The sequence below is a fragment of the Dermacentor andersoni genome, chromosome 3 (assembly GCF_023375885.2).
Source record: "Dermacentor andersoni chromosome 3, qqDerAnde1_hic_scaffold, whole genome shotgun sequence".
Taxonomy (NCBI): domain Eukaryota; kingdom Metazoa; phylum Arthropoda; class Arachnida; order Ixodida; family Ixodidae; genus Dermacentor; species Dermacentor andersoni.
The window spans coordinates 13,511,802-13,525,215 of record NC_092816.1 but is presented as its reverse complement, the minus strand read 5'-3'; the positions used below and the strand labels follow the sequence as shown (position 1 = coordinate 13,525,215).

General features: G+C 45.4%; 1 protein-coding gene across 3 annotated transcripts in view; it reads right to left on the bottom strand.

Moving 5' to 3' along the window:
- The window catches only part of melt (ventricular zone expressed PH domain-containing protein melted), a 143,696-nt gene that overhangs the window by 124,905 nt on the left and 5,377 nt on the right, over nucleotides 1–13,414 (bottom strand). For all 3 annotated transcript variants that reach the window (XM_050169736.3, XM_055065611.2, XM_055065612.2), the window contains exons 2-6: nucleotides 12,266–12,524; nucleotides 10,835–10,979; nucleotides 10,216–10,390; nucleotides 7,752–7,915; nucleotides 4,993–5,202 (exon numbers count right to left, since the gene is read on the bottom strand). In XM_050169736.3, the coding sequence (XP_050025693.1) occupies nucleotides 4,993–5,202; nucleotides 7,752–7,915; nucleotides 10,216–10,390; nucleotides 10,835–10,979; nucleotides 12,266–12,474 (903 nt within the window). In that variant the 5' untranslated portion in view covers nucleotides 12,475–12,524. The remainder of the gene's footprint in view (nucleotides 1–4,992; nucleotides 5,203–7,751; nucleotides 7,916–10,215; nucleotides 10,391–10,834; nucleotides 10,980–12,265; nucleotides 12,525–13,414) is intronic.

The window sequence follows — 13,414 nt, the reverse complement described above, 5'->3', positions numbered from 1 at the left end:
GTAAAGAACACTGGCAGAGGGGCGTCCTCTTTGTAATAAGTAATAATAGGCTGGCCTTGTTGCCCGGGATAGTCAGGCAAACGAGGTCACTCACGGGTTGCGACAGGTACTCCAGTCCGGCAGGTTAGGGGTCTCGCGTCTGAGAGAGGGGGTCTCCCCTGGTGGCGCTGTTTTGCAACTTTTTACTTTGGCGAGGGGAATGTCCTCCTCACCCGTCAGCTACCTTCCCGCGAGTCGGGGAGGAAGGGTGTGCGCGCATCACGAGAGCGAGGAAGAAGCAGGAGAGGGGGTAGTGCGCCTCTCTAATGTCTATGCCGGCTCCCAACGGAACCGCGACGACGCGGGGGAAGATGGGCGCGTGTGCTCCCCACAAACTGTAAGGCTTGGATGACGAGAGAAATTTTTGCACAATGGCTGCGGGAGTGGGACGAGCGGCTGGGCATGCTGAACTGGAAGATATGCCTCAAACTCGACAACTGCACGGCACACCACACTACCGCTGTGCTCAAAAGCATCTAGCTATTCTTCTTGTCGCCAAACTACACTGCAGTTGTGCAACCCCTCGACCAAGGAGTTACCATGAACTTTAAGTCGGACTACCACAAGTGTGTGATTGACCAGATTCTGCTCAATATGAGCATGATCACGAGCAGTCCACGATCGACTTGTACATGGCGATCGAGATGCTACAGGCTGCTTGGATGGCTGTACCGGCAAGCACGATCGCCAATTGCTTTCGGCATGCCTCATTAGGCGTCAGCAGCGGCGGTTACAGTGAAGATCTCGGTGCTGGCGCCAATGAGGATGCCACGGCCAACCAAGCCCTAGTGTCGTGGGACGCTCATCTTGACACCGGCGTTGTGCCCGACTGCGACACCTTCTGCACTTACGTCAGTGCCGACGCTGATGCGGTGACCACGGAGGAGCTAATGGAGGCAGAAATTGTGCGAGCAGTGAAGGGGCTGCCTAATGACGACAGTGACGAATGTGTCGACGACCGCCCAGACCCTAATATTGGCGAACCCGATGTACCGACGCATGCACAAGCGCTGGATGCGGCAGACCTGCTGTGCCCCTTCTTTGGCGCTCATGATGACGATGAGGATGGACTCAAAATAGCGGCTGCAGCTGAAAAAGCCATCATTCGCCTGAAGAAGATGTGCCAAAATCTATCAAGGACATTTTTTTCTGTGAAGTGAGCTGCCAGCTGGTGTGCCGTTGATCGATCAGTGATGAGCTGTTTGGCGTGAGCAAAGTAGCAATTCCTTGCCGTCATTTTTTTTTCGCTTGTTTTTTTCCATGCGACGGCTGTTCTTTTTTTTTGTGGCGGGCTGCTGTGAGATTTGGTGCTGAGTACATCCTCTCTTGCTTGCTAATTGTCGATTGAAATGGTTAGTGACTATAACGAACTAATGGTTATAACTAAGTAATTACGACCTCCCTTGAACTTCGTTATAACGAGGTTTTACTATAGAGAGGCTGATTGTACTCTGTGGATTTCTCGATTACCTGATTAGTGACATGGATGTGATCCATTATAGAGTATCCCTTCCTGAAACCTGCCTGTTCCCTTGGTTGACTAAGGTCCAGTGTTGCCCTTATTGTATTGGAGATTATCTTGGTGAATATTTTATATAATACAGGGAGTAAACTAATGCGCCTATAATTTTTCAATTCTTTAACGTCCCCCTTTTTGTGGATTTTGTGAATGTTTGCATACTTCCAGTTTTCTGGGACACTTGCAGTCGATAGACACTTCGTACAGAGAGCCGGCAGTTTTCGAAGCGTTATGTCTCCTCCATCTTTGATTAAATTGACCGTTATTCCATCTTCTCCCGCTGCTTTCCCCCGCTTCATGTCTTGCAAGGCCTTTCTAACCTCATTGCTAGTTACAGAAGAAGCCTCTGTAGCCTGTTCATTATTACTTTGAATGGAGGTATGTTGCGTGCTCTGGGTACTGTGCAAGTCAGTATAGGCTTCTTCCACTGCTTTTACTATACCTTCAAGATTGCCGATGATATTACCCTGCTTATCTTTCAGTGCATACATCTTGGTTTGTCCTATGCCAAGTTTCCTTCTCACTGATTTCAGGAAGCGTCCATTTCTCACGGCTTCTTCGGTCTTTCTCATGTTACAATTTCGAATATCACTTATTCTACATTGGTGATCAGTTTTGACAGTTCCGCAAATTCTATCTGATCTCTTGAGTTCGACACTTTCATTCTGTATTGTTTCTTTATTAGGTCCTTTGTTACCTGGGAGAGCTTGCCTACTGGTTGCCTTGATGCCTAGCCTCTCACTTCAATTGCTGCCTCTGAAGCCAGCCTAGCTACGGTTTCATTTATTACCTCCATGTCATCTTCATCTCTCTGTTCTAAGGCTGCATATTTGTTTGCAAGTGTTATAACGTCATCAAGCAGCCAAACCGGGAATGGAATCAGTTTATTCAGTGCCGGTGTACATATATATATCGCTATGTGACGTCACATGGATCATGGCAGTTAGCCCACCCAGTACACATGCAGCATGACGTGCTGCGCTATCACAACTCCTTCCTGCTAATTAATACATGGGTTAGCTAACTAGACTAACACCTAGTAAGATTAGGTAATGTGCAATTGTGCAAGCACCAGCCTGAATTTGTCTGCTTTTACCCTTACTGCCTCTAGGTTGACCTGTTTCTTCTTGGCCAATTTTACTCTTTCTTTCTTCAAATTGAGGTGAACCCTAGCCCTCACTAACCTATGATCACTGCACTTTCCCTATCGATCACTTCTACATCCTGCACTATGCCGGCATCGGCAGAAAGTATGAAATAAATCAATTTCATTTCTTGTTTCACCATTAGGGCTTCTCCAGGTCCATCCACTTTCTGTTGCTACGCTTTCTGAAAAAAAGTGTTCATTATTCTCAGCTTATTCCCTTCTGCGAATTCTACCAGCATCTCTCCTCTAGCGTTCCTAGAATCGACGCTGTAGTTTCCAATTGCTTGTTCACCAGCCTGCTTTTTCCCCATTTTTGCATTGAAGTCGCCCATTACTACAGTATACCGAGTTTGCACTTTTCTCGTCGCTAATTCAACATCTTCATAAAACTGATCTACTACGTCATCGTCGTGACTGGATGTTGGAGCGTAGGCTTGTACTACCTTTAATCTATGCCTCTTATTATGTTTGATTACCACTACTGCTACCCTCTCATTAATGCTGCAGAATTTGTCAATGTTGCCCGCTATGTCCTTATGGATTAGGAATCCTACCTCGCATTGCTTCTTATCTGGGAGACCTCTATAGCAGAGGACATGGCCATTAGTCAGTGTCATATGTAAGTGCCGCGAGTCGCCCCTAGAAGATCGGAGCGGCCACCAAGCGCCGTGAACGACGAGGAAGACAACGGGTGCACGAGCACGGCGGCACGAGGGCGGGCTCGCAGGGTTCGAACCAGGCGGGCAGCAGCTCCGAGCTCCTGGGCGGAACGAGGCGAGGGTTCCTGCCAGGCGAGCCGTCCGTGGCAAGGTGCGGAGGACCGCGGAGCCGAGCGTGGACGTCCCAGGGCCCCTGCTGCCAGTGCTCGAGACGCTGGCGGACCCGAGGGCCGCCGGTCCCTGAGCTGTCGCACCTGAGCTGTGCCGAGCAGCGTTTCAGTCTGGCACAGATGCTGCTGTGCTAGACGAGGCCCTCACGTGTGACCGCTGTACGTGGATTGCGAGCGGCGTACGAGCTGGGCACTGAGGTTGTGCTGGACGTGCGACCGTAGCACGTCGGTAGTGAGCGGCGTCCGAGCCGGACATCGAGGACGCGGGGAATAAAGAGTCCCCTGGCTGCTGCCGCTGTGGCTCCTGAGCGTGCCGAGTCCGAGAAACGTGCTGAACGGGGCCCGAGCATGTGGTCGTCGCGGCCAGCTCCAGCACGGGTGACCGCATGGTGCCGTGACGACCGAACTGTGAGCCTCGCAACCCGGGACTGTTTCAGCCCGTGGACACACTGACTGCAGTTACGCTGTCATCAACTCTCTGTATATATTCATATTTTAAAGGTTGCTTTGAGTTTTATAAACGCACATAAATGACTCTCTGTCTTTCTTCCGCATCACTGCGCACTAGCGAAAGTGCCGAACAGTCCTAATCACCACAGTCAGCACTGCATAAGCCTCACCAGTTCTTCTAATCTCGCTAAGGCCAATAATATCCCAAACAATATCTGATAGTTCCTTAAAGAGTCCTGCAAAGCTAGCCTCACTTGACAGAGTTCGGCTGTTAAAGGTTGCCAGGGTCAGTTTCCATTGGCGACCTGTCCAGGTCCAGAGATTCTTAGCACCCTCTGCTGTGTTACAAGTCTGACCGTTGCCTTGGTCAGGTGCTCCGCAGCTGCTGGGGACTGAGGGCCATGGGTTAATTGTAGGAATCATGAGGGAGGGGGTGCTAAATACTGCACCAGGAAGGCCAATTCCTGTTCTGGTGAGGGAGTGTCTTTGTTGAAGCTTAGTGGGCCTTCCTAAGTTGGTTGTACCTGGATTAGTATAGCCCCACTCGCTCTCGGCATCTTTTGCCGGTGCAAGGCGTCATTCCAACCTGCAGATATAATGCACTGAAGGAGGTCAGTCAGGCACGCCCTCATTACACAACCTAGCAGGAAAATGTTTTTCTCGCACAATATCTTCTCGTTGTCTGCTGTTTGTTTTACTCATTTTCTTATTCCTGGCAGCTATAACAGTAAGCTCAATGACTGGAAGGCCAGAACTCAAGTGCCTTTCCTTTTTAAATATGATCAAGGAGCCTTTACTTACATTGTGAATTATGTACACTAATATGTTTCGTACTTATAAATTTGTTAATGTAGTGTTCTATATAACATTAAGCTGTGTTATTGCACAAACATTAAAAGAAATCTAACCCCAGCTCAGGGCTCCCAGCTGCCTATGTAACCATGGTACATAGAACACAATGAGTAAAAAAAAGATGACTGGTATAGCGTGATGCTGTAGAACACTAACCGCACTCAGCCGTCCCACAGTAGCCATGATGTGCGCCACCAAGGTGAGATGGACTGGTTGAGCGAGGGCCACCGCCTTCATCTTGGGCAAGTACTCGGCAAACAGCTGGGGCTTGGCCGCTGCCAGCTCTTGGAAGATCTTCAGCACAGAGCCCATCGTGGTTGGACTGCCTAAGCAACTGCTCAGCTGGGGCACATTGCTCTCCAGAAGCTGCATAAAACAGGATACACCGACTATTTGTTGGTCTGGCAGAATATAGAACTACAGTTAGACCTCTATATAATGAAGTTGGTAAAATTGGCAATTTGCTTTGTTAAACTGAAATTTCGTAGTATTGAAATTCGACCTTTCTATGCAAATAAGTACAGTTGCCGATCGATTTTTCTTACAAAAAAAAGGGGCTGCATAATTTTCCGAATTATCGGGCAATCAAAAAAAGCAAAGTTGAATGAGGAAATGGTTCATTTTTATGAATTTGAGAGTCGGCGACAAATGATACAGTTTCATGCCATGTCAACGATATCTTCAGGTCGGCGGCACGAATTGAGTGAAGCCAGCCACATTTTCGCATGCACTCCCCCTCCTGCAGCTCCACTTCAGCAGTTGCTCTTGTCATGCGCGCGAGATTTGAGAGGCGCGTTTGCAAACGGCCGTTTGTAATTCAATCATTTGACCATCTGCATCTGTGGAAGTTACAATTCGTCTCGGCATGCCTTTGTGGCGGCAGTGAAATTTCGTTATATTGAAATTGTACATAAACACACTTCGTTATATTGAGGTTCTAAATACATGGTGTTCTATGGAGAACAAATCATGAAAAGCAAGCTACTTCATTATATCGAGAATTTTGTTATATTGAGGTTTAACTGTACAATGCATATCAAGCGGTAGAACTTCGTTTTACACAGTACACAAGTGCACGAACGCCACACCTGCTTAAAAAATTGCAGACAAGACTGCCATGTGCATGTTTATATTGTAATGCACGTCGGTAGCGTATTAAATTTTTGTCAACAGCATTCTTGCAACTCTGTAGCTTCCAAAAGCATGTCAAACCAACACATGACCTTTAACCAAAATACAACCTGGCCTATGTTTCCAGTACAGTTGCATGCAGCTTGCCTTTACTGAAGCCCACCTTACAACGCATAGTTTAATTAGTGGCAGAAGAAAACATTCCCAAAACAGCCATTACAACAACCTTCAGTATCTAGAGTTTCTTCCGATGCCCTTCGGCCTAAGCAATGCTGCAGTCATTTCAGCACTTTATCAACTACGCCCCGTGTGTCCTTCCATTTGCCTTTGCCTACGTGGATGACCTGTTGGTGGTAAGCTCATCTCTCCAAGAGCATTTGCAGCACCTTCCCTCGCTGTTAAGGCGCTTCTCTAAGCACGGCATCATTAACGTGGTAAAGAGTGAATTTGGCAAGCCAGATCTCGACTTCCTTGCCACTACATGGACTCTACTAGCATACTACCACTTTCAACAAAGGTGCAAGTCATCATTGATTTTCCAAGACCTGCGTCCATCACTGAATTGCACCAACTCCTTGGTCTGGTATATTTTTATGGCCGCTTTACACAAAAATATGCCACCATCACCACCCATTAATATAAAAGCAGTGGAAATGAGGGTATTTTCCATGATGCCTCCCCACAGCTCATATCTTACTAAAGCAACTGTGAGCAAATATTAACGCAGTAAAAAAGCAGACAACTGTGGTGCTTTTCCCACAATTTATTTTTCTTCCCCATGATCTGTTGCTGTGCTTATAAACAAATTGACTAGCTATAACTACAAGAAAACGAAACACTAACTAAGGAATGGCTGCTGCTGCATTAACCTGCTTGGAAGCATGACCACAGTCATCAGAATCAGTTTTATTCATGACAAAAATGGGGATAATTACAGCATATGTACATACAGAAGGAGGTCCCATAGTTAGAAACTGAAATGGGACCTCCTGTGCATGATGATTGGAATTAATAATACAAACAACAATGGCAACATGTAAAACTTACGAATAAAGGTTTTGGGAGACAAGGCATAGAGTAATTATACAGTAATTTCATAAACAAGACAGGATGACTTGCTCTCTCCCTGCCAACCCATGGTAAAGACCTCAGTGGTGAGGGGCCCTTTAATAAAGTGTGGAACGTAACCTGTAAGTTCACATGCTAAAGGAACTGTCTGCTCTATGAACATTGCGTTTTACAGTGCAAAGTGACGCTGACTCAGTGGCACCGACCAAAGGAAGGAGGAGAATGAACATCCACCTACTACATGAATGACTAAAATTGTACAGCACTGTGAAAGTTCAGAGACATGCTTAAGCTGTCATTACTATAGAGCAGAAAGTAGTGTACAATTAAGAAAGCACTCATGGTGTATACGTACGTATTCACTGCTGTTCAAATCATTCAATGAGTAAATCCTAAGGCGAGTAACACTTAATGCATATATTACAGCACAGCCTTATAAATGCTCTCATGAGCAGCTGATCTGGCTATGACACGATGCATGACATTATGGCCTAGGCTATGACGCTATGCAAAGGAACACATTACACTGGCGAGGTTCTTTAGTTACACAAGCCCTTGGCATTCTGTTCAAGCTTTGTAATTTGAAAGAAGCCTTACATTCTTTTGCTATGCCAAAAAGTTATGTACCTAGTTCATGCCACACAGCTGATATGTCTTTCTCCTAGAAGAAGTAAACATAATGCTGCTGCATCATACACTGCAGCATAGAAACTCACAGAGGGCTTGTGCTTGGCCACCAGCTCAAAGAGAGCAAGCAAGTTGAGCTTGTCAGAGCTCTCGCACAGGGGCAGCAGTGAAATGAGCGCCATCAGGTGGTCATGGATAGGCTCCTTCTTCACTACGTAAATGGAGGGCAGCACTCGGGCAAGGGCGTAGTTGCCTGCATCACAGGTTGGCATGACAGACATTATGGCCCTTTCTCACTGCAACCAAGAGTCCAAGTCAGTAGCACAACAAAAGAGCTGCACCGCTCAGCTATATACAGTATATGTCTGGAGAAGTATATACAGTCACAAGCAAATGTCTGGAGAATGCAGATGCCACAAAATAATTTTTTTTCTTCACAGTCTAAACACGCAGGCTGAAATCGTGCAGTGCATATAAGCATAGCCTACATGCACTTGTTTAACCAATGTAATGTACTGAGACAATTACATGTTGCACAGCTGTATAAAAAAAAACTTTGCTTTTCGTTGTTGTTGTTGATGCTGCAGTCTTTAGATTTTTGCACTTGACTGTACATTTAGAGGTTGAACTGTGGTAGGGATGAGAGGTAGGTAATGTGCCCAGAAACATGGACAGGATGCTCTTCCGACCAAATCAGCGCTGCTGCCTAGCTTCAATCCAAGCTCTTCAGGCAGTTTTTGATACCTGAATAAGGTGCCACAGTCTGTCGCATTGGCAAACAACATTCACAGAGGTACAAAACAGTGGCATTTCTGGAATTACTGGAGTCAACAGAAAACTAACTTTTACTTATTTAACCCTTTAAGAATGGTGAAAGAATGGGGAAAGAAAACTTGCAAGAAAGACAAATTTCTTTTTCCATGCAAATGATTCTTTTGATGTATAAAGCAAGACCAAGGCAAAAGTTTGTATCAGAAAGGCTAAGGTTATTAAAACAATTTTTTAAACACTGTAACAAAGGTGGGTTTCACTGCACACAAGTTAATTTCATTGCACATACTGGCTTTTTTTCTTTACATGTGTCAACATAATACACTGTATTACAATACTGCTCTCACTTACAGAATCTAGCTCTCTGAATCACTGCACTTTGTGGAGATGCGCAACTCTTCACGTGTCCCCTGATATGTTGTTTTCCCGTATAGCGCCCGTCTCCTGTAATCCGGCTTCGCCGCGTAGCTTGGTGCTAGCGGCAGTCGGTCTGGTTGAAGCGCAGTATGAGAGATGGCGCAAGTGCTGCACTACTAACGCCACCTAACAGCGAGGTTACTTGGGCGCAAAGAGGTGAAGGCTCTTTGGCTCGGGATCGGCAAGCAGTGCGGACGTTCTGCGCGTGCGCCGATTCATGCTTCTGCGAGACCGTCTCGCGAGGCCTACCCCAGAATGGACAACACGATCGCTCAAACGCGCCACCGTTTGCGTGACCGTGCATGCGAACGACCAGGCGTTGATGTCTAGCATGGGGCGAACATATTCACTCGCTATGCAGTCGCGGTGAGTCGTCCGCGATTTGTCGCACGCCCATCAGCATGTTTTGTGGATAGCAACTCGGCTAGCAGGCATCTATCTATGAAAGGTGCAATAAATACCCTTGTGATTGTTTGCACTACTGTGTTGTCATTCCTTTGTCCGAAGAGCACAAGTGAGAACCCCACAACTTTCTTTTCTTTTAAACACTAGTTGAAGCATTCACTCATCCCATGGAGGACGTCCTTTTGAGATAGATAGCCGGCAACACAATAGCAAACAAAAGAAGTCTGTTCACAACTTCAGACTTCAACAGGCAAGTTACACCAGCTGATGCGGATTGCAACAACCATAGAGTAGAGGACAAGCTCAAGCAGTCTTGAGGGCTGCATTAGAAGTAAAACAGTGCTGGACGAGTTGGACTCATTGTTAATCTTTTTTCGCAAGGGCATGCATGAGAAGCTCAGCTCATTTTCCGTCTGGAAAGGGTTAATTCATCGATGTCGCACTTCCACTCTGGCAGTTCCCATAATTCCTAAAGGCAAGGTGTGCACCTTCAACAAGCGCTGCTGTCAGGCTTGGTAACACTAAAGATAAACCTGTGAATGAAGTAATAATTCGTTATGCAGAAAAAACGATGTCAGCTAAAGTGTGAAGCACACAACGGCAGCACCAGAATTGGCATCATAACTAATGATGCTCTGCTTATATATTGTTACGTGTGGAAAGACACAGACGAAAGATGCTATTTACACGCTATTTACACTGGAGCCAGGCAGCCAGGCTGACACTCGCTCGTGCCAAGGGCACCGACCAACTTCTTCGTCGTTCTCGCGGCGGCTCGTCTCTTGAGCATCGCTCGATGATATCGTAATAATATGTTGGCAATTCAATCATTGTATCTGAACCTGTTCTGCATGCTCCACCGGGGTCTTATTAACAGTAGTCAACTGTACTGGCAAAAGATGAACTTGCTCAAGGGTAGTGACAGATTTGCTTGCACAGGAAACAACACTGGGCACGTACCACTGATAACGCTGTCCACAATGGGCTGCACGTGCGGGGACAGCAGCTCAGCGTTGTTGACAGCAGCCAGGGAAAGATAGCGGGAAAGGTTGTGACTCAGTTCTTTGTTGCCTCGGTGCAGGAACTTGATCGCCACAGGAAGTGCCAGCTTCATTACAGACTTCTTGTTATGATTCTGCACAATCAGTACAGAGGCAGCTAATTATTCATACACCTCAAGTCAGCTATTAAAAGATGGAAAAGGCATCAGTCACACATGCTAAAGGAACATTTCTCGCCTGCTTAAAGAATCGTTGGTCACAACTCTCCTGAATGACATGAACATCTATCAGCTGCACAAGAGCTACCAATACTCTGCCACATACACACGCAACACATGGAATAACAAAGAACGCTTTTACATATCTGACAAATTGAACATGTGAAGGTGAACATATGCACTGGTGATTACTTTAGGTGCAAGTGCAAAAACTATTAAAAGAAGAAAATACAGGAGTAAAACAAACATGTAAAAGCATCTGCTAGCGTTCAGCACCTCCCCTGAAAATTTGAGCACAAAATAAGTTGTCGGCGTTTGCACCTGCTATTTGTTGGCCAACAGCTACCTACGTGTACATACCAGAAAGATGCAGCTGACAATGTCTGAAGCGATCTTAGCGTGTGGCGGATCCTCATCTTTTGATGACGGACGCAGATCATGGTTTAGGCAGGACTCCAACAGTGCTACAAGAGCATGTGCATGTTGCTCTATGGTCCCAGTGTCCCTGCACGAAAGAAGAAAGTAGTGAACCATGCTAGAGTGCTGAAGCTAGGTCAAACTACAATAACCAATACTTCGGTAACTCATGAATTTGACCAAGTCACTAGATATTGGTCAGCCTTCTTAAACAATCTAAACCATAGCTTTAATTATCTTAAAGAATATTGCATGCTCAAGCAAATAGTACAGTCACATCTTGTCATAATGAAGTTGCTAATAAAGCATCTGACATAAAATACCGTCCCTATAAATATGCATATATTCATTACCCTTTCAAATCGGCAAGAGATACTTACTATTTACTTTTTTATAACTGATAATCTGTTATATCCGTGTGAACTACATCAAGGTTTGACTGTACCAGAACATGGTAGTCTCTTATCTTGAAGAGTTAAGCAGAACAACACAGCCTCCTATTCCACCTGATTGCAAAATGCACTGCTCTGTAAGGGTGCTCAAATAGCAAAATTTTTTCATTGAATCAAATACGAATATTCAAGAAAAAAGTTCAGAATACTGAATACTTGCGTCATTTCTACAAAAAGTGAAACATAAACTCTTAGTAGAATCCATTTAGTAGTAGTCCATTCAGTCTAGAAGAGTAAAAAAAAAAGCATTTAGTTACATTATTCGATACCTCCATGTACACAATTCACAACTGGACATCTGGTCAACTGAGGAGCTTGCCAATCAGCAACAGCTGCTTTTAGTTATCTTGTACACATGGACGTTGACAGTAAACAGGTTACAGAACTTCTCTCCATGAGATGCACAAAAAGCGCTGTACTTTTGGAAAGTGGTGTGATACACCGCACATTCTTTTAAAAAGAGGCAAGCTTGGAGAGACTGGCCATATTATTATGCAAATTTATTTGCCTAAATAAAAACAGATAATTAATTTAATAGGCTATCTAGATGCAAGGTATTCTTACTGAATGATGAAATAATTTAGCAAGAACCATCTGCCCTGTGTGTTTGCTCAGGAACTGGTGCTTCTGAGCAAAAACCAAGCATCTCCTGGAGCAGAATTGTTTGCAACATTCCTGACTTCCATCAAACTTCCTCCCTCGAGCCTACAATAAGTGTTGTTATCCCTTACATTCACATAGAAATAAATGCTCAAAAACTTGGAATTGTGAATTTTCATACCAAATATGTTCAATTCGTATTTGCAATTTTCAATATTTGCACACCCTTACTGCTTTTGGTTTGTGTTCATCTTTGAGCTCGAGCCATGCCCATCCTCTGAAGCCCAGCCCTTAGTGCTGACAACATGCAAGTCTATCTTACCGGATGGCTGATGTGACCCTGGTGATGCAGATCTCAACCACACTTTGGATGTTGTCACTGTGGAGGAAGTCTGAGCCACTGGCAATGTCACGGATTTTGGTCAGGACCTCCGACAAGTCGCCCACAATCTTTTGGTCCTCCACCGAGAACAGGTCACCTGCCCGTGACAGGTCTCGGTTCTCCAAAACTTGTGCCAGCAGTTCGTGCATCCTGGCACATTGCTTGGGAGTGGATTTCCCTTGTTATCCACCCTTGGATGCTGTAAGACAAGACGGATATCACAGGCAATCACTGCGTGCAAATGCCAACATTAAATAAACAAACAACAAATCAGCACCCACATAAACGGAAAATGAGGGAGTGCTTGCTGAGGGATTCCCCAGCCATAGATATTCAAGGGTCACTAAAGGCAAATATTAAGCCAAGCTAAAGTGATAGATTAGTCCTCCAGAATCTCTAATGCGTCAATATTATCGCGAACAGAGCCTTAATAATCGAGAAATCGAGGTAAATGGAGGACATGATTAGAGACTCCCCTGGGGCATTCAAGTACTTGCCCAATGATGAAAGCACTCTTCAGTTAAATTCTGTCACTAGTACTAAACCACTCGTTGCACAAAACATCCTTGTATTGTATTATAAGACGAAATAAAATGCTACTTGTCCAGTTCTATTTCAGTTTTAGAAAAAATAACTCATTGAAATAACCCTGACAACGACGCAGGTGGTCGAAACGTTTCGTTTTCGCTTGACTCTGCACTGCCCACGCTTTCGCGTTTCTATAGTTATCGCGTAGTGCTGTGCTGGTTTTGCTGGCTCATGAAACTCTCACAAACTGCCAGCAGCAGAGAACGAAACTTCCATGTGATGTAGCGGGATGGCCGAACAGTCTACGCCACTTGACCAAACAGCAGCTTCAGCGGCGAATACACCACTTACTTGGCTTGGTACCACCGTCTGTTGGACGCCGTTTTACTCACCGACGGCAGCAAAGTGGTGATGGCATATGCAACGTCAGTACTCCACTCCCTCGGTCGGGTGGTGGAAGATTTGAATTGCGATAAAGGTATTCGGACCCTTCAGATGCGATTTTCTTGTAAAATAAGTATTTTCTTGGCACGAAACATGCGTCGCGAGGTTTCTGGACTG